General features: G+C 41.4%; 1 protein-coding gene and 1 long non-coding RNA gene across 4 annotated transcripts in view; one reads left to right on the top strand and one right to left on the bottom strand.

The window, feature by feature from the left end:
- The window catches only part of LOC138146458 (uncharacterized), a 24,466-nt gene extending 18,676 nt beyond the window's left edge, over positions 1–5,790 (bottom strand). The window contains exon 1 of one of the 3 annotated variants that reach the window (XR_011164486.1): positions 5,160–5,790. This is a non-coding gene — a long non-coding RNA (uncharacterized lncRNA). The remainder of the gene's footprint in view (positions 1–5,159) is intronic. The other 2 variants (XR_011164487.1, XR_011164485.1) reach the window with 2 other exon arrangements.
- The window catches only part of LOC138146455 (rap1 GTPase-GDP dissociation stimulator 1-like), a 73,882-nt gene that overhangs the window by 35,776 nt on the left and 18,442 nt on the right, over positions 1–19,664 (top strand). The window contains exons 3-7 of the mRNA XM_069068387.1: positions 8,338–8,460; positions 10,616–10,741; positions 13,533–13,661; positions 17,099–17,224; positions 18,026–18,169. Coding sequence (XP_068924488.1) covers positions 8,338–8,460; positions 10,616–10,741; positions 13,533–13,661; positions 17,099–17,224; positions 18,026–18,169 — 648 coding nt within the window. The remainder of the gene's footprint in view (positions 1–8,337; positions 8,461–10,615; positions 10,742–13,532; positions 13,662–17,098; positions 17,225–18,025; positions 18,170–19,664) is intronic.

Here is a 19,664-nt window from a genome sequence, read left to right as displayed (position 1 = left end):
TTCTCCTTCTATCTGACTGACTCCTCTTTCTCTGTCTCCTTTGCTGGCTCTTCCTCCACGTCACACCCACTTAACTGTGATTGTCCCCAAGGCTCTCTCCTAGAAAGAGTTCTAGTTCACTTAAATGGGTCAGGGAGTATTTGTTTTTTTAGGATCCTCTAAGATGACTAATAAAAGCCTAGGCAATCTGGGTGTTTGAATATCTCTCAATAAGTAAGAAAAATTGTATAGGAAAGAACATTAAAAGAAAACTAGGAGTTAGAAGACCCAAGTTCAATACAGGGTTTGCACTAAGGTTTTGTGACCTTGAACAAGTCACCTACTCCTCTAGGGTTTAGTTTCTTCATTTGCAAAATGATGAAGAAACTGGTGTGGATTAAAGTATCTCAGCTTTCTGCCAGCATTAAATATCAATGATGTTTAAAATGCAATATTAATTCTGAGGTCAGGAGAGAGTACTATATGAAAGAAAGCTTACAGCACACACCACCTTGCAGAGGTTAGGGGATGACTGTTATATTTTTCTTTAGATAGAAACCTGACATGCCTAGAGCTAGATCTGAGGCCCAGTCAAATTTCCTCCGTATCATCAGTCTGAGTATGGTGTTGCTTTATTTTCACAAGGAATAGAGTTCCCATTAAGTCCTTTGATAAATACCTTGTGTTTTGATATTCAATATCAAATTTCAAAACTGAAATATTGAAAATCTGTGATTTTCAAGGCACTGAGCTAAACACTGAAAGATAAAAAGAGACATAAGACACTTCTTCCTCTGGGAATTTACAATAGAAATAAGGAGAACACAAGATTTATCTGACTAAAGTTATAATGCAATGTCCAAGAGAAGTAGCAAGGTATGCTACATGAGAAGGACCAAATGGTTATTCCACATAATAAAGTATAGCAGAAGTTCCGAGGAAAGAGATAGAATGATGCGCTGGAGGATCTTGAATGACAGAAAGACACAGTAGACTTAGAGCCAGAAGAGTCTTGTCTAACCTCATTTTAGTGATAAGGAAACTGAGGCCCATCGAGGTTAAGTGACTCAAGGCCACACGGGTAGTAGAGGCTGTATTTGAACTATAGTCTTCTACTCCCAAACCAACCCCCAGTGGTGAGGAAAGGTTTCACAGAGAAAATGTTTGCAACATTTAGTTGAGCCATGCTTCCACTTCCTCTCCTCTAATGCATGTCAAAAGTCTGCAGTCTGGTTTCCAAATATATGGTGCCAACTGAAAATTCCCTTTCAAAAGTTATTATTATGCAATCTCATGTCTTTTCTTCAGTCCTCTTCCTTTTTGACACCTGTGCAGCATTTGATACCATTGGTTACCTTCTCCTCCCATACACTCTCCTCTCTAGGTTTTCATGCCTCTGCTCTCCCTAGCTTCTCCTTCTATCTGACTGACTCCTCTTTCTCTGTCTCCTTTGCTGGTTCTTCCTCCATGTCACACCCACTTCTCCTTCTATCTGACTGACTCCTCTTTCTCTGTCTCCTTTGCTGGTTCTTCCTCCATGTGTAGCAGCAAGCACCCTGGAGTCCCTAGGGTGGCTGCTCACACAGGTTCTTAGATCTGCTTTGTCAAAGGAAAGCAACTCAAAATGGGTTAACAAGCTTACTTTAATCAGTCAGACATATATCGTTTACCTTGTTCAGGAGAAAAGGTCAGCACCCCGAACTTCAAAGTATACAGGCAGAATTATCAAGACAGAAACAGATCAAGTAGACAGATTTCCAAACTGTCCAGCCATTACATCCATACCCAGTCAACATCTGGGTTTCCACATCTGGGTTTTTCAAAGCCGGGGGGAGCCCTGGACAATGGCTTCCCAGAATACAGATCAAATCACAGAACACTTCTCAAAGTGAGCCCCCAAAACAAAGCTACACATCAGGGCTTATATAGCCTTCTCCTGGCTCAGAGAATGTAACAACCTTTTGGATCCACTGGCCAATCAAAAAGTATCAACTGAAAAACAAGCCTCCCACCCCAGGCTCCAAGTGCACTTTAGCCTAGGGGCAGGGAAGATCTTCCAAATTTGCATTCCCATTACACCATGTCACACCCACTTAACTGTGAACACTTAACTGTCACCAAGGCTCTCTCCTAGAACTTCTTCTCTTTTCCCGCTATTATACTATCTCACTTGAAGGTCTCAGCAGCTCCCATGAATTCAATGATCATCTCTATGCAGATGATTCCTAGGCATATATATCCAACCTTAGTCTGTTTCCTAAGCTACAGTCACAAAACACCAACTGCTTTCAAGAGTGTCAAACTCAACATGTCCAAAACAGAACTCATTATCTTTCCTTCCAAACACTCCCTTCCTCCCAACTTTTCTATTACTGTGGAGGGCACTAGCAATCCTCCCAGTCAGCCCTGTCTACAATTTCAAGGTCATTTTAAAATCCTTACACTTACCTCAAATATCCAATCTGCTGCCAAACCTCATCAACTCCATAATATCTCTCATATGCATCTCTTTTCCCACATACACACAACCACCACTCTTAGGGATTCAAGCCGCCATCACCTCTTCTCTTGTGTAGACTATTACAATTCTTTTTCATTGGTCTCTTGGTCTTCCATTGGTCTCTGTCCACTCCAATCCATCCTCTACTAGCTGCCAAGATAATTTTTATGAAGTATAGGTATGACTATGTCACTGCCCTCCCAACTCATTGATTTCCAGGAGCTCTTTATTACCTCCAGGATCAAATCTAATTTGATTTGGCATTTAAGCTCTTCCTGCCTTCATACACTGGCCCACTCCTACCCTTTCAGCCTCCTTCTGATGAGGGGCCAGAAATGTTGAGAGAGAAACACACAGGGATACTGGAATCCCAAGACCAGAGTTCCCAGGGCAAGGTCACCTGGAATGAATTCATGGACTCAAGCATTCTTTAAGTCAAGGTGGAAAAGATTTCTTGTCACATTATACAGTGGGCAAGAGTTCTTAGGGAACCTGCAACCTTAGAGGGTACAGTTAAAGTTTATATAGGATAAACTATAGCCAAATACACTAACCAGGAGAGTCAGGGGGGATTAGAGAGTAGTTAAGGAATTGTCAATTCTTAAAGGAATAAGCATTTTTAATATCTACTGCACAGGTATTTTACCCAGAGTTCACTGAGATATAACCCAAGGCGGAGCTACAGGGAGGTGTGAGTTTTAGGCCTGAAAAATCACTAAGTCAACTAATAGTCAGGACTGAGAAATACCCAGGCTGCCCCCATCAATGTCTTGTTAGAAGAGATAAACTTAAGGGAGTATACATATGACTAAGTCTACGATACATATGATAGGTCGGTAGTAAATATCTTTATGACCCAATACACAGTCACTTTAGCCAGTACACAGCTGGGTCAAACTACTAAATTCTATAGGTGCAGCTGGCTATTGTATCGGAAAGAGAGATGAGTATTTTGCTAGGGCATGCTGCCCTTGAGCTAGAGAGATAGTACCTGAGACAGTGTTTTGAGGCTAGGGAGAAAGATGATTTTGGACCTGAGGTCAAGCACAGGCACACAAGAGCCCCGTCACTTCCACCTTACTCTCCTCCATGTTCTTGGATGTCCAGCTACAACAACATACTCTCTGTTCTTAGAACATGACATTCCCCTTCCCATCACCATGACCTTGCTATAGATGTCCCACTTCCCCTTACTCTCTTTTCTTCTTTCTACCTTAGTTTCCCCATCTTACTTACAGACATGAATCAAATCCCCCCTTTTTCAGGAGGTCTTTCTCAGTCCCCCTAGCTGCTAGTCCCTTCTCCTCTCAGATTGCCTTCTGTCTACTTTGTATAAATCTTGTCTGTATCTCCTCTTTCAGATGTTGGCTCCTCCATTAAAATACAAGGTGCTTGAGGGCCAGGAGTACTTTTTTTTTTTAACTTTCTTCATATCTTGAGGTTTAATACAGTGTTTGGTATGCAGAATGGTTTAATAAATTCTTGCTGACTAACTGATGGCTTCAAGTAAGGTACTTTACATGAATTTGTGCCTCACCACAATCTCTATAAGTTAAGTAATCTAGGTATTTTGTGCCTTATTTTATTGTTTGTTGTTCAGTCATTTCAGTCATGTCAGACCCGTCATGACCCCATTTGAGGTTTTCTTAGATACCAGAGTTGTTTGCCATTTCCTTCTCCCTCATTTTACAGAGAGGAAAACTGAGGCAAAAAGTGTCAAGTAACTTGCCCAAGGTCATACAGCTAGTAAATGTCTGAGGCCAGATTTAAACTCAGGTCTTCTTGACTCCAGACCCAGAGCTCTATTCACTGAACCATCCAACTGCCCCTATGACCTATTTTACAAATAAATAAACAGATGCAGAAAGGTCATCCTAATTTCAAGTATAGTACTCTATTACACAAAATGGACTTTGCAATAGGCTCACCATCAGGCAGTTCACATTTTCTATTCTCACCTTCTTCTTTCTTTCTTTGAGCAGGTGGGAGGAAGGTGACAAGAGGCCTGAACATTTGGTTTCCTTGGCATAGGGAGCTCCCTGATTAGGAAGCTCTCTCCATCAATACTGATTGGCAACCATTCTGCTGATATATATCCTTTGAGAGTTGCCAGGGAGGAAGGAGAGGGAGTAAACATTTATCAAGCTCCTACTATGTGCCAGACACTGTTATTAAGCATTTTGAGCACTAAAAGATTAAATGACTTGCCTACAGTCAACTAGCCAGTAGGTATCAAAGGCAAGACTAGAACCCAAGGCATCCAAGGTCAGCTCTCCATTACACTCTACATGGTCTAATTACACTATACACTTAATAGGTACCAAATTTAAAAAAAAATTCTTGATCTCTAGAGCAAACTACCTATTCTTAAGTAAAGGTGAAATTTCAGATTGCTGTTTTAGGCAAGATTTTGTGAATCCTCATCACAGACCACTAAACAACTGACTGCTTGGCTAACACAAGAGCACACTCACGCGCGCGCACACACACACAATAACCCGCATAGACCAGGACACAGGTAACAGAAAATCTACTTCTGAACCAACAACCAAGGATAACCCCAAGTAGGGCACATAAAACACACACATAGACAAGGATAGGTCCCCCATGGGGGCAAAGTAAAGCAAGTAATCTATGCATCTTACAGATGTTCGGCATTGCCACTAGAACAACAGCTTACCTTGAATGCTATAAAACCTCACAGAACCGAGATGACTCAATACCTGAAAATAAAAACCAGCAATTGGTGAGACCCATGTGCTGATCTTTTTCATCCCTACCCTGAAGGGACTGAGTGAGATTCCTCTTCTCTGGGCTCAGCAGAAAGGCTTCCCAAGCCATCCTGAAACCAGCCCCAACCCTGAAGCTTAAGGCCTTATGGGCTGCAGCTGTGAAGGTAGTTTCACCTCCAAATGCATCCAGGTGATTGATTAGCCAAGCTATAAGAGTGCACATGAATCCTCCAGGCTTTCTGCTCTTCGTCAGTACTAGAGATGTTGACAAGGCAATATTTAGATCAGTAGAGGGAAAATGAATGTTCCAGGCATGAGTGAAGGAAGAAATTTCATCTGTGTTCCTGATGAATTAAAAAAGGACTGAGGGCTTGTCACGCCAATCTTCTATTCAATACTACCATTACTGCTATAAAGGGCATTTCAGTCAACTCTCCCCTTGATTCTATTTCATCCTAGGGTCTTCCTAAAACATAGCTTGCTTTCCTGGACACCATTCCCCTCTATGGGCAGTTTCCTCTTTTAGAATGCATGCTTCTTAAGGTTAGGGACTATTTTTTTTGTATTTGTACCCCCATCATTTAGCAATGTGCTAGGCATTTAATAAATATTTCATTCATTCAACTCAACAGAGGTTCACAGGCTACCTACTCACTGTTTGTCCAGTACTTTTCATTACTTATTTTTAGTTTTCAGCATTCACTTCCATAAGTTTTCAATTTTCTCCCCCTCCCCAAGATGACTTGCAATCTGATGTGGGCTCTAGACACATATTCCTATTAAACATATAGTCCAGCCCTTTTCAAATGTCATTGAGAATAGAAAGAAAGTTTAAGGTCCTGTTTCAAGAGGTTTCTAATTAGGTGAAACAGGTTTGTTTGTTTTTTTGCTTTTTTCTTTTTAGAGGGGGAAAGGTAGGGCAATTGGGGTTGGGTTAAGTGACTTGCCAAAGGTCACACAGCTAGTGTTTTTTGTTTTGTGTGTGTGTGTGTGTGTGTGTGTGTGTGTGTGTGTGTGAAGTGTCTGAGGCTGGATTTGAGCTCAGTCCTCCTGACTCCAGGGCCGGTGCTCTATTCACTGTGCCACCTAGCCACCCCAATGAAACAGTTTTAGTCATGGAAAAAACACTGGACAGAATAAGAAAACCCAGATTTAAGTTTTAGCTTTGCCAACCCACAAGTTATTGGGCAAGCCACCTAGCCATTCTGAGCCTCAGTTTTACCATCTATAAAATGAGGATGATACCTGCCCTGGCTATTTCACACTGCTTCTGTAAGGAAAAAATGAGATGATATATGTAAAAATATTTTGTAGCCATAAAATGAGACCTGATGCTGCTCTGAATCCCCCCCCTTAATTAACTAATTAATTAACACCATGTTGCAAATGTAGAATGGAATGGTTGGAGCAAACCCCAACCCCTCCTCCTATGCAGATTAGACTAGCTTTTTTTTTTTTTAAGGTTCTGTAACATTTCCTCAAGACTTGGTTGGCTCAAGGGACTAAAGGCTCAGATTGGTGATATCACTTCTCTTCACTTGAATGTTAAGTATCCACTGGGAAGAAAGGGAGAAAGGGAGATCGGAAGGAAGAAGAAAGAAAGGGAGAGAAAGAAAAGAAGGAAGGGAGAAAGAAAGAGAGAGGAAAGAGAGAGAGAAAGAGAAGAAAGAGAGAGGAAGAGAGAGAGAAAGGGAGAGAGGGAGAGAAAGAAAGAGAGAAAGAGAGAAATGAAGAAAGGAAGAAAGGAAGAAAGAAAGAAAGAAAAAGAGAAAGGCAGGCTAGGGTTTCAAAGGGAGGGAAAAAGAAACTGCCTTCAAAGAGCTTATATTCCACTGCTTCTCTGCCTTCCCCCAACCCCACATGGGAAGGCTACTGGGTTTACCTTCTGGGAAAAGCAGAGAAAAGGGGTTGTATCCCAAGATTTCCAACATAAGGCATTCTTTTTGAAACAGTGTTTGCCATCAGCAACCTGACCTCCACTAATAGGGTCTTCCATTCCTTATCTGACCATATTGTACCCTTGGATGACACTAGGGCAGCTGAAAAGTCAAGATAATATATTCTAATTATGGGATGTCATGAAACCGAGCAGGAAAATCACTCCGTATTTTGTAGCAACAAAGAAAATCTGTTGATACCAGCAGAGGTGAACCCTATAATCATTCCCACTAGCTGATTGCTGTACTACGTGTCCTCAGATGCAAAACTAATTATGGCTGTTGCTTTGTTGTCACAGTTAACAAAGGAAAGCGGTAAAAAGCCTTTGTCTATTTTTAGTTTACAAATGCAACTTCCACCACACTGACCTGTGGACGCCTTAGTCTGACACCAGGTTTTTAAGTAACAGCTCCCCAGGCAGGCAGTCTTCAGAGTCAGATAATGAGAGATTCCTTTTATTATTTGTTTTGTTTTGCTTTTTTTCTGCTGATTTGAAAGTCATTCACAATATATCCAGCTGCAAAACCTTGACCCAGGCCACCTGAAGGACAAGATTTACAGGATGGAAAGTTTGACTTTATGGGATGTCCTTCCACTCAAATCTCCTTGCATAATGTGCCCACCTGTGCCTTGCACCCCCCTCTTGCAATCCAAGGTGATCCAGTGAATAGAATGCTAGAACTGAAGTCAATAAGACTTCAGTTCAAATTCAGCCGCAGATACTTTCTAGGTGTGTGACCCTGAGTAAGTCACTTACCCTCTGTCTGTCTCAGTTTCCTCAATTGTAAAATGTAGATAATAACAGCACTTACCTCACAGGGTTGTTGTGAAGATCAAATAAAATAATATTTGTAAAGTGTTTAGTCCCGTGCCTTGTACATAGTAGGCACTTAATAAATGCTTATACTCTCCCCTTCCCCTTCCCAATCTCATTCCAATATCTAGCTGTCATAAACCCTGAAAGCAGAGATGGACCGTAAAACAGCAAAGTACAATGCATTGGAGAGAATGCTGTGCTGGAAGTCTAAATACCAAGGTTCTGTCTTTGAGTCTGCAGTCAACTAGTGACCTTGGGCAAGAGTTCTAAACTGAGCATCAGTTTGTAAAAGAGAAAGGTTTAAATGTCTTCTGGGGTCCCTTACAGACTAGAAAGTCTGTCATCATTAACTATCTCTTTTCTTCTTGTAGAACAGCTATCAGGGAACCTTCTGGAAGCCAGCGGGATTTTCACAACATTGGGTCAGATTCTGACAAGTCATCCACGCTGTGTCATGCCCATTGCACAAGTCCTGGCAGAACTGGCTAAGAATGGTAAGTGCCTAGTCCCCACAAGATGAGGGCTCCCTGAGCCCATGTCTTAAATCAGAGTATTCCCTCTGCTGAGCAAAGGAGGTGAGGGTGAAGCCACCCCGCCCCCCCCATAGTGACACCAAACAGCACGGGAAACACAGCACTGGGTGGCTACTGGGGAAACTGGCCCTTCCTCATAGGCTAATCTGGAGGGAGGGGGAAATGGGCAGCCTGAGGGGGCTGCTCATCCTTCCAGTACCAGAAGGGTTGAGGGCAGGGTCAGACCCACCCGCCAATCTGTCCTGTAGTACTTATTAATGCTTATGGATGGAATCTAAATCATTTGATACAACCAGCAGCCTAGCAGGGAAAGATAAGATCAGTATAGGAATAATTACAATATAAGGCAGAAAGTAATGAAGCTACTAGATAGTGCCCAGGACAGAGCATTGGGCTTAGAGTTAGAAAGACTTTTCTCTGAATCCTGCCTGAGACACTTAACTTTGGGCATCATTTAACCCCTCTTACCCTCAGTTTCCTCATCTTTAAAATGGGGAAAATAATAATAATAGCATCTACTTCACATGATTAGTGTGAGGATGAAACAAAATAACATGTAAAGTGTTTTATAATTAAAGTATATATAAAGACATTATTGTCAGGAGGGTCATTGAAATTGGAGCAAAATGCCACAGAGATTCAAGGAAAAAGGGACCTTTCAAGTAGGGAAGGAGGGGAGGGCAAATCAGGAAACACTTCACAGAGGCAGTAATATTGGAGATGGACTCTGGGAATTGGGTCAGATTTTCAGAGGCAGAGATGGTGTCAGGAATTCTGGACACAGGAAAGCAAATAGTAAGCAAAGACATGGAGCTGGTAAAATTTGAGGAACATTCAGGAAATGATCATTTGGCCGGAGTGCAGAGTATGTGTAAAGAAGGAATGAAGAGATGTGGCTGAATTAATGCATAGGGGATAGATCATAGAGGGCCTCAGCTGGCGTGATTCTGTATGGGTTTTGCCATTAGCCAAAAAAAATTAAGGACTAAAATGTATAATCAAAGACCATCTCATGACAATCAAACAGTAAAGGAAGCAGGAAAACCTCGGGCAGAAAAAGGTTTTCTCATCTATCACCATTTCCAGGAGGCTCCCTAGAGTTTCTAGCTGTCTTCCTTACCCAGGGTAGGGTTTCCCTCTAAGAACTTCGTGGTAAATATTCCAAGGCACTCTGGAAATCCTGACCTCTTAGCAATTTCCCAGGAGTAGAACCCAGCCTATGGCCTCTGGATACCCCTCCATAGCTTAGCCTTCTAGAGACTTTGTCTGTGTTCTCAGTGGCAGTCATCCATCTGTCTATATAAACTCAAACTATTGGACTCTATGCCATTTCTACAGCTAGTTTGGGCAAAATTATAATATCAGAGGAATTTGTCTTTCATGTCTTTGATCTCTTGTCTCAGAATCCTAGAATTCCCCTTTTCCTCTTTCTGTGGCACCTTCTTCTTCCCTCATTCCCCTCCCCAACTTAAATCAAGTGGCCTCATCAAACTTCCTGCCTCCCACTTCCTAGCAACTAACACCTACTCACCAGAGTGGGTATTTGGGGTGTCAGGAGATTCTGGACAGGATGGCCCCTCAGGGTGTACAGCAAACCAACATGATTGATCATCTTTACCCACGCTTTGTGAGGAGGGGACTGACTGCTGTGAGATTTAGAGCTACTTGTGACAGTGGGCAGTCCATCAATATAATTAATAGTGACATAATGAAAAATAACCAGAACTAGTATGTAGACCCACAATGCACACACCATTACTGAAGGCAACCCCATTCCCCTCTTAATACCCAAAGCTATAATTTCTCCATATATCTTCCTTTACCCCGAAGGCCAAATCCTAGCTCTAATCTTATACGCACATACACATACACACACATGTACACCCACACACCCCTCCCATTGCATTCATTTTAGCCAGATTTCACCTTAAATTATTGTTTGGGCTTCCCTTACTCAATGTATTAATTTACCCTGAGCTCCTGAACTCAACCTTCCCTTCTTCCCACAGTCCATAAAACCGACCATTCCCTAAGGCACTTGCCAGCCATGCCATTTTATATTCAGCTCCTTTGTTTCCCATGCACTATCCTTAATCTTGCTTTCCTGTGTCTGCAGAGGAGTTAAAGCAGCCCTGCATTGACGCTGGCCTGGTGTCTGCTCTGCTGCCCCATCTGGAAAGCTCTGACCAAGATCTGCTGCTCCACGCTGGGAGGGCCATTGGGCGCATCTGTTATGGAAACAGTAAGTACAAAGTTTGGCAAGGGAAAACTCCTTCCCTCTAAGCTGCTGCTGGTCCTCAATCTCCAGTGCCATGTGGAGAGCTGTCTGCCACTTGGGAGTGAGCTCAGCCCCTGACAGGTGGCATTTGACAGCAGCCAGACGGATGTCAGACTAGGAGAACAATAGCCTCAGGTCACCTGTGGGAACGTGGTCCATTGCATCCAAATCACTGACCTAACTTTGGTTTCCCAAACCTGGCCTACCTTTTAGCAGCTGGTCCTTTGGAAGGAAGAGCTATTTGTGAACATTTCTTCATATTTATACAGCATTTGATATTTACAAAAAGCTTTCTCTCATTGCCAACAGAAGGGTGGCTGGCAGTAAGAAATTGCCCTCTGACTTTAGATAAAAATAGAACTATTGAGCAAAATGGGCTGGATTTGTGCACCAGATGATAAATGCAGAGTGTCTGTCCTTGAGGACTGTGTTCCCATGCAGAGAATTCAAAATGTGGGAGTTCCATATCCCAGAAGGGGCTGAGGAGCTTTTTGTTCTTGAATAGCATTGGCATCAGAAGAAGAGAGGGGTCATGGTTATGGGCAAGAGATTCCAGCCAACTGAAGGGGGTTATAAAAGAGACTGCCTGTGTACCTGTTTATGCCTCTTAAACTAGGCATACTGGCACATTGATGTATTGTGGGTAGAGCTGTGACCTGGTCCAGTCATTCTGTAAGGCAAGTACGGATCTAGGTACCAAAAGTTACTATACTATGCATACCCTTTGACCCAGCAATAACAATACTAAGTCTATACTACCCCCTCCCCAAAGATCATAGAAATAAGAAAAAGACTTATACGTACAAAAGTATAGCAGTTCTTGTATTGGTAAAGAACTCAATACAGTAACTCTTTCTCTAGTATCCCTGACAGATGGGCATCCAGCCTCTGCTTGAAGAGCTCAGGAGCCCCCCACCCAAGACAACACATTCCACTTTGGGATCATCCTCATTCTTTTTTGGCATTTTTTCTCCTTGTGCTTTGGGTCTAAAAATTTTCTCTTGTTCCTAGTTCTTCTCTGGGGCCAATCAGAACAAACCCAATTTTTCTTCCATGTTTAACAGCTTGTCAAGCACTTGAATCAACCCATCATTCTGTATTCCAAACCCACCACCTCATTGCATGGCAAGTCTTCACTTCTCCAGGCAAAATACTATGATTCTGACCACTCTGAAATAAACAAGTTTCCAAGATCCCTATGACTTCTAAGGTTCTATCACTCTAAATAGTCACAACTTCTCCACTGTGAGCACCTCTGGCATGATCAATTCAGAAAAGAAAACCATTCAGGCAAGGGATGAATTCTAAATCAATACACAATTATCAGAGTTACCTGTGCCTGAAGTAGTTGGTCCACAGATTAGAGACTAATCTGAAATTCGTGACTAGCTAATATCCAGTAGCATGTCTTCCTTAATAAAAGAGCTACACACCTTCCATGAAAAAGTTTTGATCTGAGCCCTTAAAATGTATCAGGTGAGGATACTGCTGTTTGATTCTGCTTTTCCCTAATCCTTCTTATTTGAGTGCTATGTCTCTTTCTCCTCAAAGATACACATGAATGACCCTCCATGATGCCATTTTACGGACATTAGAATCAGCTTAAGATCCACATTCTACATGAGACTTTTCTTGGTCCATCTCTCTACCTCCATTGCCAGTTTTTAGTACCTTCACCCCAATGTTATTTTGTATTTGATTTATATATGTCTTATACATAACTGAATAGATATGTCTTCCCAATTAGAATATAAGCTCACTGAGGACAGGGATGGTTTTTTTTTTTATCTTTACATCCCCAGTGCTTAGTACAGAGTTTGGCACATAGTTACCATGCTTATTGATGAATAAGCACTATGATATGCTATGCTATTAATGTGTTATTAATGCTATTAATGAGTTTATTTATAATTCATAAATCATATATTATATACTATAATTTAATTATATTATAATTATATAATATATAATTTAGATATAGAATTAAATTTAATTATTTAATTTATAATATAGCATCTAAATTATATATTACATAATTATTGTATGATCGAATTATGATTATATAATATATAATTTTAATTAATTATGAATGCTATTAATAAGCACTGTGATGTACAAAAGCCATAACCCTTGATGTTTTGAAGATCGATTCCTGAGGAAACCAAACAAGCCACCTAGACTAGATGATGTCTTTATTATCTTTGCTTACCCCCATGCCATCCTCCTTTCCCTTTCCTGGAAAAGTGTCAGATGTGAACAGGAACATTTTAAGGAATAAGGACATCTGTTTTCCCACTTAGTTGAAACAAGGCTCCTGATGACACTGAGTCTATCCCAGTAACACTACTGGGTTATCTCAGTGAGTTCCTTAATTCCCGGAACTCCAAAACACAGGAATGTTTTCATAGTTCAAGGGCTACTACTATAAGAATTCCCAAAGAATCACTATAGACAGACTGTTGGGGTTATAAGAGAGTATATAAATAGTCTATGGTGGTTGTAGGCTAACTATGGAGTTCATAGGTAGCATGAAGGTGTGTTCCTTGAGACTAGGGATTATTTAATTCTTTATCATTCTATCTCCAGAACCTAGAACAATGCCTGGAACATAGTAAGTGTTTAATAAATACTTGATGATCAACTATCAACAGAGCCTTGGGGGAGGGAAGACAGGAGTTTGGGCAGAATATTAATTTCTGCTCCAAATATGAATGATTTTTTTTACAAATCTTTATTTTATAATTGTGTCTTCCAGAGGAACTTCAGGAGGAACTAGTCAAGGATGGAGTGATCTCCTTGCTGGTGAAGATCCTATCTGACTTCCCAGAAAGTGAACCACTTGTGCGGGTGGACCTGTTGGCCCTGTGTAATTTGGCAGACTTGGGTAAGGTGTGGGGATCTTCCTATTCTAGGGTCAGAATCAACCACTATCCCTCTTTCCTCCACAGAATTTTATAATTTGATCCTGGGGATCAAAGGAACCACTGAGATTTACTGAATTAGGGAGACAATACTGTCAGACCTGTGCTTTAGAAAGATCAATTTGACAGCTGAGTAGAGGATGGATGGGACTGGGGAGAGATGAGGCAGAGAGACCAATGAGATCATTGTATTGGTCCAAGTGCGAGGTGATGAGGGCCTATAAAATGGTGCTGGCAGTGTCAGAGGAAAGAAGGGGGCATATTGGATGGATATTAGGAAGGTAGAAATAGAAAGACTTGGCAAGTGATTGAATATGGGGGTGGAGAGAATTAGGAGTCAAGACTGACAACTAAGTTACAAGTCTGAGTGATTGGGAAGATAGTGGTACCCTCAAGAGTAAGAAAGAAGTTGGGGAGAAGGGAGGGTTTGAGGGAGAAAGATATTGAGTTCAATTTTGGACAAGTGGGTTTAAGATGTCTAAAGGAATCCAGTTGAAGATGTCCAATAGGCAGTTAAAGATGGAGTCAGGAGAGAGGTTAGGGCTGGACAAATAGATTTGAGAATCATATATATAGAGAGATGATACTTGAATCCATGGGAGCTGATAGGTTTGTTTTGCAAAGTAGTACAGAGAGAGAAAAGAGGGGGGCCCTGGACAGAGCTTTAAGGGTAGATATGATTAGTAGGAATAATCTGGATGAAGATCCAGCCAAGGAGACTGAAAAGGAACAGTCAGATAGGTAGAAGGGGAACCAGGAGAGAATAACATCATCAAAACCTATAGTGAAATATCAAGAAGAGAGTGATTGACATTGTCTAAGGCTACAGAGAGGTCAAGAAGGATGATGACTGAGAAAAGGCCATTAGATCTGACAGTTAAGAGATCATTGGTGACTTTGGAAAGAGGGGTTTCTATTGAATGATGAGGTTAGAAACCAGACTCCAGAGACTTAAGAAGACAGTGAGAAGAAAGGAAGTGGACACATCAATTTTAGATGGCCTTCCCAGGGAGATTAGCCATGGAAAGGTGGAAAGATACACAAGAACAGCTAGCTGTTGTGAATGAATCAGAGGAGGGATTTTTGAGGATGGAAGAAACATGAACATGTTTGAAGGCAGTAGAGAAGCAGCCAGTAGAAAGAGAGAAACAAGAAACAAGGAGGGAAGTGGGGGAAATAGAGAGTGCAATCTGCTGGAGAAGAGGGGATGGAATGTCAGCATTTATGCATATAAAAGATCATGCCTTGGAAAGAGAAGGGCCCACTCTTCATATGAAACAGGGACAAAAGAGGAGATAGTGGCAGAAGGCATCTGAGTAGGATGAGATGAGGAAGGAGAAGAGAAAGCTCTCAGAGAACTGTCTCATTTTTTTCAGTAAAATATTCTGAGCAAGGTTCTGAGCTGAGAGGAGGGTAAGGAGGAGGGGGGACCATAGGAGGCTTGAATAGGAATGAAAAAGTTTGAAAAAGATGCTGTGATAAGTGGGATACTGCATTGATTAGAGAGATGTAACAGGATAGCCTTGCCACAGCGAGGGTCCATTAGAGATTAGGTAACATAAATTTGCAATGGATCCACTGAGCTTAGTTTCATGATTTTCTTCAGTTTTTTTCAGCAGCACAAGTAGAAGCAAAGGCAAGGGGGGGGGATGCTAATTCAAGATTGAGGCTTGGTAGGACAAGATCAGTGATAGGATAAGGGGGATTCAAGGTGCTTTAGAGAAGAAGATAATGAAGAGTTGAATTGCTTCATCAAATAGTCAAGATGGGGAAAAGAGGCGAATGTAGCCATTGTAGGAGGTAATGGCCTGGGAGAGAACTGAGAGGTTGATGATAAAGTTATGGTGAGAACAAGAATAAGGTCAAGAGATGCAAGACAAAGAGAGTGGAATGACAGCAGATTGCAATCAAACAAAGGAATATCAGAGTTTGAACATGGAAGTGCCTGAAATGCAGTGGAATGGCTGCCCAGGGAGGCTATAAAGCTCCCTTCCTTCTTGGGCAAGCACCAGGCAAAGCAACAAATAGATACAAAAATGCTACACCTTATAGGATATTGGCTACTGGTGGAATCGGCTGGTTGATTTACCAGAAAACAAGTATCTGGAATATGTGGGATTCTTTCGGCATTAAATTTTTTTGCATTATAGGGAACAGGGAAGGTACCTGCGATTTCATGATATAGAGAACGTCCAAGTGGAAAAACTCACTTTATCAATGTGGGTTTGTACCTTCTCTGCAAGTTATAGTCTTAAAGTCTATACTTTGAAGCCATACTCTATAGTCTTAGAGATAGAGCCATGGATAGAGTACTGGATGTGGAATCAGGAAGATAAGTTCAAATCCAGCTTCAGACACTTGCTAGCTATGTGACCTTGAGCAAGTCATTTACAGTTATCCCTTCTACATCATTACTTTCCCTATCACAGTTTTGATATATGGAGGGTTGTTATAAGAAATTAAATGAAATTTGCGGGGAGCTTTGTAGAAACCACAGACAACACGTGAAAGCCAGCAAATGACACAGAAAAGGTTTAGAAACACCCAAATGTATAAAATATACATATGGTATTATATGATATCAACATATTTTATATTTTAATGCCACAATAATTTGGATTTCTTCTTTGATATGAAACAAGAGCCAAAAAAATTTACGTGGCTTTTCCAGATTATGGGGGGCACCACACCCCTAGCCCCCACAATGTAGAAGAGATAACTATAATCTCTATCTGCCATGGTTTCCTCATCTATAAAATGAAGAAGATAACAGTACAAAATTCCTGGGGTTTACTTGCTATAAAGATAAACTGGGGTAATGTTTATAAAGCACTTAGCAAACCTTAAAGTGCTATATTAATGTTAGTTATTATTGTTGTTCTAGATCTTCCTAGAACATTGAGAAATTAAGTGACTTTTCTACAATTACACAGTCAGGATGTGTCAGAGGCAGGATTAGGACCCAAATCTTCCTGTCTTCAAGGCTAGTTCTCTACTATCATGCCAACCACCTCTCTTGAGAACTTATAAAACAGTATTTGAAGTGTCCTTTGTTAGTATGGATCTCCGGGTGGGAAAAGAAGAGATTTATCTAGAAATAAATGTTACATCAAAACAAAAGACATAAACATAAATAAGATAAATTCTGTGTGTCATTTGCTACACCACCCTGTATTTATGCTCTAAGCATCTCCATATATTACCTAACCCTAGTTAACCCTCTGGAATATATCATGGTATTCTTCAGAAATAGACTTCTGTGCTGGAAGAATCATGGAGCTGACTTGGGAGGTCAGTTCTGATCTTCTAATGTTGTAGCATTATCAGGATGTGTTTCATATCTGTGACTCATTGAAAATGTGCCAACTAGTTACAGGACCTCTCAATTTTCTCTCCCCAGAGACAGCTAAGGAGGCCCTCAGCAAGACCAATGCAGCAGAGGAGCTGGTGAGGCAGCTAAGGAGGGCTGAGAACCAGGAGAGACTGGAGATCATCACTGAGATCCTACAGCTGCTGGCAGAGAATGGTGAGACCCAGAGCATCCATGTATGACCATGACTGCCTCTACTGGAAAAGAGCTTTGGAGCCCAGGAATGTAAATGTTTCCAAGGTCAATGGGGAATATCCATAAAAGAGGAGTACTGATGAAAGATTAAGATGCCACTATATGTATGACACCAAAAAAAAAAATGCTCTGTTCAAGCAATTGCCTAAGCTTAGCTCACAACTTATATGTTCTTATTTCTTTTATGTTGAAATTTGTATTATCTTAGAGGAGGATCCCTTAACCTGTCTTGAGGTCATGGACCTAATTAGCAGTCTAGGAAAACCTAGAGATCCCTTCCCAGAATAATGTTTTTAAATGAATAAAATAAATAGGATTAAAAAGAAAACCAAATATATCAAAATACAGTTATCAGTTTTTTTTTTTTAAGTTGACAGACTCCAGTTTGGATTCAGTCAAAGGGCCACAATTGAGGACCTAGAGGGCTACATGTGGCCTCAAAACCACAGGTACCCCACCCCTGAGTTATGTAAGCATACTACACTTTAAGGCAGTAGTTCTATGAGGGAAGAAAGAAGTGAGACTGGAATTTGAAAGATGAGGATTCACCTCAAGAAAAGAGTTCACAGAAAACTCTTGGGTAATCAGTTCTCTGATACTTCACTGGCTTCGTTCCCAATTATCTCCATTATCTGCTGACCAGCTAAGAAGTCCTCTGGACTGTCTGATTCCTCCCAATGACATCTCTTTCCTCTACTCTATACTCTCTCCCCTTCTACCTCCCCACCCCCCAACAAATAAAACCTCATATGACCTCTGCAGATTCCCTGAAAGTGCAGCTGGTGGAAGCAGATGTTCAGAGTGCCCTTGTGGAGATCCTGCAGAGGGTCCAGGACAGCCCAGAGGTTGAAGCTACAGGCATCCTGAAGACCATCTCAGACCTTGTCATCTCTCTGCTCCTGGGAGGTAAGGCATGGGGCCAGGTGCAGGCTTGCAAGAAGGCATAGGAGCCCAGGTTTCCACACCATACTCTCCCCACCCCCAGTCAGGGAATTGGGAGAAGCCATCTGCTGATGGCACACATGTCACTTTGTAAACTCCGCTCTGTTTCTGGGTCAGATTCCACTCTTGGGAATCTGCAGATTATTTCTTCCCCTATACACATTCAAACACAATAGAGTGCATAAGGTCCCCACTGCCAGGCTCTTCTCAAGTTTGACCCAAGCTAGCTGCTTTAGGCAGGGACAGCCTCCAAAAGATCCCCCTTTCCCACTCCCATTGTCTTCCTACTCAGGGTGGAGCATGAGATTTATTCCTTTGGGTTCAATATTACCATCTCCATGGTCCATGCCTTCTCCAGGTTCCCTCCCTCCAAACAACAACAAAAACATATAGCCTTTTAAGTCCTTATTTTTCAATGTGAACAAACTTATTGAATCCCTTACTTCCCTAAAAGAAGAGACTGGGGTCTGGGAGAATTCTAAGAAAGGTGAAGAGAGAAAAGCAGGACAAAGACTTCCATGATTTCATAGTTTTGCCAAAGGAAACCTTGGATAGCTCCAACACCTCCTTGAGCCCTGATCTTTCCCCAGTCGGAGGAAAATGAAAATGAGTCTGACTAATACTGCCCTTAAGAATGGTTCAGGATTTGCTTTATTCAAACCCAGTAGGAGAAAAATCATTCGTTATCCTTGGGTTTTACCTTCTGCAAGACTATTCTAGGAGGGAGTCTACTCAGCTAAATGAGGCTTGGATAAGGTCACCAATGGACTTGGAACAGACAGGACAGCAACAACAGCAAGTGATAAACAACTTAGGTGCTTGTCTCTACAGCCCCATGAAAAAAAAAAAAACCCTTCCACCATTTACCTCTGTTAAACCATTTAGCTACTGTCTTCCTACTAAAGCAAAGAATCTGACTTCCAAAGAAAGTGGACAAAAAGTGTGATGCAATCTAATATGGAAATAGGTTTTACATGATTGCACATATATAAACTGTGCCAGATTGTTCACTGTCTTAGGGAGGGATGAGTGGAAGGCGGGAGGAAGAAAATTTGGAACTCAAAATATTATTTAAAAAATGAATGTTAAAAATTGTTTTTACATGTAATTGGAAAAAACAAAATATTATTTTTAAAAAGTAGTGTGATAGAAAGAGCTGTGGAGATCAAGAAACCTAGATTCCAGCCCTGACTTCATCCATTGATTTACTATGTAACCTTGGGCAAGTTTCTCTACGTCTCTGAGTTTAGGCTTCCTTGCCTGTAAAATGGGGAGATTGGAGAGGGGTAGACTAAATGACCCCAAGAACCCCTTCAGCACTGACATTCTGATTCTGTAATATCCCTTGCCCATGGCCCCCAATATTCCAGACCTATGCCCTCATATGGAGGTTTTCCTTCCAATTCCCTTAGTCCTAGGAAGGAGGATGCTGATTTCTTAACTACACAAGATTCACTGT

The sequence above is a fragment of the Petaurus breviceps genome, unplaced genomic scaffold (genome assembly GCF_028583685.1).
Source record: "Petaurus breviceps papuanus isolate PSGF00001 unplaced genomic scaffold, PetGlider_PUasm1.0 90762, whole genome shotgun sequence".
Classification (NCBI taxonomy): Eukaryota; Metazoa; Chordata; class Mammalia; order Diprotodontia; family Petauridae; genus Petaurus; species Petaurus breviceps.
This window is presented reverse-complemented; position numbering and strand designations above follow the sequence as displayed.